The sequence below is a fragment of the Diaphorina citri genome, unplaced genomic scaffold (assembly GCF_000475195.1).
Source record: "Diaphorina citri unplaced genomic scaffold, Diaci psyllid genome assembly version 1.1 scaffold1004, whole genome shotgun sequence".
NCBI classification, from domain to species: domain Eukaryota; kingdom Metazoa; phylum Arthropoda; class Insecta; order Hemiptera; family Psyllidae; genus Diaphorina; species Diaphorina citri.
Window position 1 is genome coordinate 107,269 of NW_007378435.1, and position 5,938 is coordinate 113,206.

At 40.2% G+C, this 5,938-nt stretch overlaps 1 protein-coding gene across 2 annotated transcripts in view; it reads right to left on the reverse strand.

The window, feature by feature from the left end:
- Nucleotides 1-4,241, reverse strand: part of LOC113469254 — a 53,520-nt gene extending 49,279 nt beyond the window's left edge. The window contains exons 1-2 of one of the 2 annotated variants that reach the window (XM_026826800.1): nucleotides 4,087-4,241; nucleotides 854-924 (exon numbers count right to left, since the gene is read on the reverse strand). In XM_026826800.1, the coding sequence (XP_026682601.1) occupies nucleotides 854-924; nucleotides 4,087-4,162 (147 nt within the window). In that variant the 5' untranslated portion in view covers nucleotides 4,163-4,241. Of the gene's footprint in view, nucleotides 1-849; nucleotides 925-4,086 lie in introns of both variants that reach the window. The other variant, XM_026826799.1, reaches the window with a different exon arrangement.
- Nucleotides 4,242-5,938: the final 1,697 nt, after the last annotated feature.

The following is a 5,938-nucleotide window of genomic DNA, read 5'->3' on the forward strand; positions in this document are numbered from 1 at the left end:
GGGAAAGGGGAAGAGAAAAAGAGAGAGAGAGAGAGAGAGAGAGAGAGAGAGAGAGAGAGATCCATCTCAAAAGAAAACGTTGGCAATAATTAGCTAGGGATGGTGAGAAGGAGAAAAAGACGAAGAAGTAGGTATGTAAAATAACGAGGAGGTTTCCTTTCATATTTACATAACGAGGAGTTTTCCTTTCATGTTTACCAGTGTCGTATGTTAGAGAAAGCCAGAGGTATCACGATTATGTTCAATAAGATAAGTTTAAACCCATACATATTCTAGGAACCCACGCCACGCCTATAAAATGTCCAAGGTTCGAGGGGGGTTTACCCCGGAACTCCTTAAGAATACAAATACATAGAGAATAGTCCGATAACGAGATCACGTGGAATAAAATGGTGATTGTTTGGTAAAGGCGTTGGTGTTGATGTTGAAGGGTTTGATGATTCTGAAACACACAGGAGGAAAATGAGAATTAGATAAATTAGAACCGTATTCAGCCCGCCCTTCCCCAAGAAACTACATTTTTCTCTTATACTGTAAGGGCAGGGGCTAAACTCCAAAAATTCGAAACATCCACCCATGATCAACATTGCCATTCATTCCTCACTCCTTCTTTACATCAAGCCCGTTCTTTGTTCTCTCGTACTTTCTACTTTCATCTGTCCTCTTTCTTTTCCTTTTTGTCGAGATTTCGTTCTTCGTAAATTTCACGAGAGAGAGAGAGAGAGACAGAGAGAAAGAGAGAGAGAGAAAAAGAGAGAGAGAGCTCCATCTCAAAAGAAAACGTTGGTAATAATGGAGCAGTTGCAAATGGGTAAAAAATATAAATAAATTGTCGATTCCAGGGGACTGGTATTTGAGTGTCTTGTTGTGAATGAGGATTGTTTGGTAAAGGCGTTGGTGTTGATGTTGAAGGGTTTGATGATTCTGAAACACACAGGAGGAAAATGAGAATTAGATAAATTAGGACCGTATTCAGCCCGCCCTTCCCCAAGAAACTACATTTTTCTCTTATACTGTAAGGGCAGGGGCTAAACTCCAAAAATTCGAAACATCCACCCATGATCAACATTGCCATTCATTCCTCACTCCTTCTTTACATCAAGCCCGTTCTTTGTTCTCTCGTACTTTCTACTTTCATCTGTCCTCTTTCTTTTCCTTTCTGTCGAGATTTCGTTCTTCGTAAATTTCACGAGAGAGAGAGAGACAGAGAGATAGAAAGAGAGAGAAAGAGAGAGAGAGGGAGAGAGAGAGAGAGAAAGATCCATCTCAAAAGAAAACGTTGGCAGTAATTAGCTAGATGAGGTGAGAAGGAGAAGAAGACGAAGAAGAAGAAAGAAATAATAAGGAGAATAAGAAAGAAGAAGTAGGTACCTATGTAAAATAACGAGGAGTTTTCCTTTCATGTTTACCAGTGTCATACGTTAGAGAAAGCCAGAGGTATCACGATTATGTTCAATCAGATAAGTTTAAACCCATACATATTCTAGGAACCCACGCCACGCCTATAAAATGTCCAAGGTTCGAGGGGGGTTTACCCCGGAACTCCTTAAGAATACAAATACATAGAGAATAGTCCGATAACGAGATCACGTGGAATAAAATGGTAAAGCGAAATTTATATCTCGAGTTTAGAGGGGAATAATAGATTTCCAAGTGGAAGAGGATATAAACTATTGTGAGAAGGGAAGGGAAACTTCGGTAATGCAGTACAAGTACAACGCAAGGTAATGCAGAAGCTTAGAGGCACGATAAGGAACAAATAATGTAAGTCAAGATTACCTACATGGGGAATCACGAAATTTATCGGAAATAAAGACATTCTTGTTCTGTTGTTAGTACAACAAAAAGCCATCGCTTTATAGGTAGGTTCTTTACATGGGTTCTTATCTTTTAGCCTTATACCTTACACCACAAAATACACAGAAAACAGAGAAATACGAGTATCTATGAGAAAGATGGTTTTGTCTAAGAAAATCTACACCACTACCCCCACAATTATTACCCCTACCTATACCTATAATAAGTAATCAATAGAAAACAATAGACTTTAGAATATATCTATTGCCCCTTAATTAAGACAGTTTCATTAAGTTTTTCAATAGAAAAGAGCTTTCTCTTCGATTAAATAAGGCTTTCATTCAGATTCAGACTTCACAGTCTATCTTTCGACCAACTCTATTTGGACCGCAAACCCTTGTCATGTCAGCCGCCTAAAAGATTCCGAATATATAAGTTTCTCACAAAATCTTCTTTTTCTTCGCCTTTTCCCGTGTACAGACGGGGTCGGCGTTTTTCTTCAGCCCTAGCTAAGGTGATTGCTTTGGGCTGATATTTGGTTTTGGCTACAAATTTTACTAATGGATGCCCTTCGCACTCCACCTTTGTTATTTCTTTGGCAAGGGAAATCCAGGCTGGTATATTACTCCCTGTTTAAAATCCCTCAGCTAAACTAAGCTGGTCTACTCCCTGTTTAACGTCCCCCAGCCAGAAAAAAATTCTCACAAAATAATAATGGCAAATGTTTCCCTTTTCCCAATCGTTGTGACGTGGGATTTGAAACAAGGTGTGACAAATGAAACACGAATGTCACACCGTCATGTCACGTGACTCGATGAAACACCAAACTGTCACTTGGTCACGGGGGCCTCGTGTCAAACATCGCGTCAAAAGACGAGACTGCTATGTGTTTCTTCTTCATCATTCTTTAGCTTAGGAGGTGTTTATTTTATGTTCAACAATATTTATAAAAATAAATGGAATAATGTTCAATATTCAATCATCTTCTTCTTCTTCTTCATCATCTTCTTCTTCTCCTTCTTCTTTTTCATCTTCTTCTTTAAGAAAACACTCGTGCGTTCCGTTTTGAGTTGACGAGGTGAAAATAATATCTAATAATAATGATAAAATCCACTAAATCTAGAGTAAACAGATGACCGTTGAAATATTAACGGCCTATATCGTTATGAGGTAACGGGTAGTTCTTCTGTCGTGAGAGATAAAACGTGGAATCAAGACATGTGTTCGTCATTTACTCTAGAGTCTCTAGACCTACATAATATTGAATTTGTCCCACTTGAACTCACAGGGAAAAGTGGCTTTTGATTTCCCTAGTCTAGGGTTTCCACTTTTCCCCCCCACATTGGAGACCAGAAAGAAGGAAAGACCAAAGAAAAGGTGGGATTGACGGTGTAAGAAGATGGCACCACCAAAGAAGTAAAATAATGATAAAATCCACTAAATCTAGAGTAAACAGATGACCGTTGAAATATTAACGGCCTATATCGTTATGAGGTAACGGGTAGTTCCTCTGTCGTGAGAGATAAAACGTGGAATCAAGACGTGTGTTCGTCATTTACTCTCGTGTGTTCGTCATTTAGGTCTCTAGACCAACATAATATAATTGAATTTGTCCCACTTGAACTCACATCAGGGAAAAGTGGCTTTTGATTTCCCTAGTCTAGGGTTTCCACTTTTCCCCCCACATTGTAGACCAGAAAGAAGGAAAGACCAAAGAAGAGATGGATTGACGGTGTAAGAAGATGGCACCACCAAAGAAGTAACCCCCCACAGAAATCAAGACTGAATGGAAATCGCACAGGATAGAGGGAAGTGGAAAAAGTTTCGTTTTCTGGAGGGCCTGGATCCACGCGACCTGTTAGAACCCGGCGGTAAGGTACATTGCATGATTGCAGAGGAGGCACTTAGTAATGCTGTGATATCCACAAAGTTCTAAAAAAGCTCTGCTTTAACACAAAGAATTTGATATTTATTTTGGGCCGGAAAATCAAGACTGAATGGAAATCGCACAGGATAGAGGGAAGTGGAAAAAGTTTCGTTTTCTGGAGGGCCTGGATCCACGCGACCTGTTATAACCCGGCGGTAAGGTACATTGCATGATTGCAGAGGAAGCACTTAGTAATGCTGTGATATCCACAAAGTTCTAAAAAATCTCTGCTTTACCACAAAGAATTTGATATTTATTTTGGGCCGGGAAAATGACTCATAGTAGCAGCATATCCCAAAAACGGGATCGACCATTACGGGATAACGGTACATCCTAGAAGTTGGGCCGGGAAAATGACTCACCTCTTACGGGAAACACGTATCTGGGCCGGGCGAGTGTCAATTCTACTAAATCTTCGGCCGGGAAAATGACGTACATTCTCCGAGGCACAACATGGCGACCAGGAGCATTCGTCTGCCGCTAGGTAACCGAGCGAATGCGAACGCGCATCCCGCTTCACTGTGAACAGAGGGGAATGACGTACATTCTCCGAGGCACAACATGGCGACCAGGAGCATTCGTCTGCCGCTAGGTAACCGAGCGAATGCGAACGCGCATCCCGCTTCACTGTGAACAGAGGGGAAATATATAGGGCGTAAATATAGGGTAATATTCAGCTATATTATTGTAAAAATATAGGGTAACTTTCAGCTATACTCTTGTAAAAATATAGGGTAACTTTCAGCTATACTCTTGTAAAAATATAGGGTAACTTTCAGCTATACTCTTGTAAAAATATAGGGTAACTTTCTCAGCTATACTCTTGTAAATTTGGAAGAACATCCGACAGTAAGGCAACGTATTTTTGTCTTTCTATAGAGGTTTGATCGAGGGAAGGAGAATAGGATAGTATAGGACAATTAAGATAACTGTTGCGAGAACGATCATTATCTGTTAGGATAATGTTCGCCCCGGGCGGAAATCCAACCCAAGATCTAGCCCTCACAAGACATCAGAAGCTGTGGGTGGTGAAAGGATCTCGTACACTTACTCTTGTAAAAATATAGGGTAACTTTCAGCTATACTCTTGTAAAAATATAGGGTAACTTTCTCAGCTATACTCTTGTAAATTTGGACTAACATCCGACAGTAAGGCAACGTATTTTTGTCTTTCTATAGAGGTTTGATCGAGGGAAGGAGAATAGGATAGTATTATGGGACAATTAAGATAACTGTTGCGAGAACGATCCTTATCTGTTTAGGTTTTAGGATAATGTTTGCCCCGGGCGGAAATCCAACCCAAGACCTAGCCCTCACAAGACATCAGAAGCTGGGTGGTGAAAAGATCTCGTACACTGTAGGACGGACTATTGTATTCGCTTCGGTGTCTGTCTGTCTGTCTGTCCCCATAGAAGGACTTATCCAAACATAGTCGACCTATATATCAAATTAAAGGCCTTTTTACGAGGATCACGAAAATGGTGGTGCAAATTTTGTCCTAAAGCCAAAAAACCAAAAAAACTGGTTTTTGCGGGATTTTTTCCACATTTTTTTCACACAAATGAGCTCTGATCTCGAAATTTGTCGCGATGACCTATGAACTCAAAGCGAGAAAGTTTTAGATAACATTTCAGTCGATCATTTAAGACCGGTTTTAGCGTTACCTATGTTAAGCTACGCCGAGGAAGGCCAATAAATGGATGGGTGACTTAAACATTTTATTGGGAATAAAGGGAGAACGGGCTCTAGTCTTGATTTTAAATCATTACGTGAAAGTAAAATCAAAAAATCAAATCAAGAATGATAATAAACTGAATATTAAACAAATTAGGTAGGTACATAGGTACTGATTTTCTCTAATCACGATCGAATAAACTGCGGGCTAAAAAATTCCCGGAGGGACGGACCCAGCTTGTTTCTTCTCAAATTAATACCTAAATACGGTACCTATAATATCCATGAAAATATAAGGAAAACATTGAAATTTGGACATTGAAACATTGAAATTACATTGAAAATTGACGGAGTTATGATAGGGGTAAAAATGAGTCGAAATGTTTCGTGTAATATACACACTGGCGTGCTCAGGCTAGAACTTGGCCTGGCGCACTGCCGTGTGCCTAGAGAATAGGCGAGGCGGCGCGGAGCTTCGAACTGTTGACGTTCGCACGCCTTTCGGCACGCTTGCCAGTGGAAAATTGGAAATACATAATC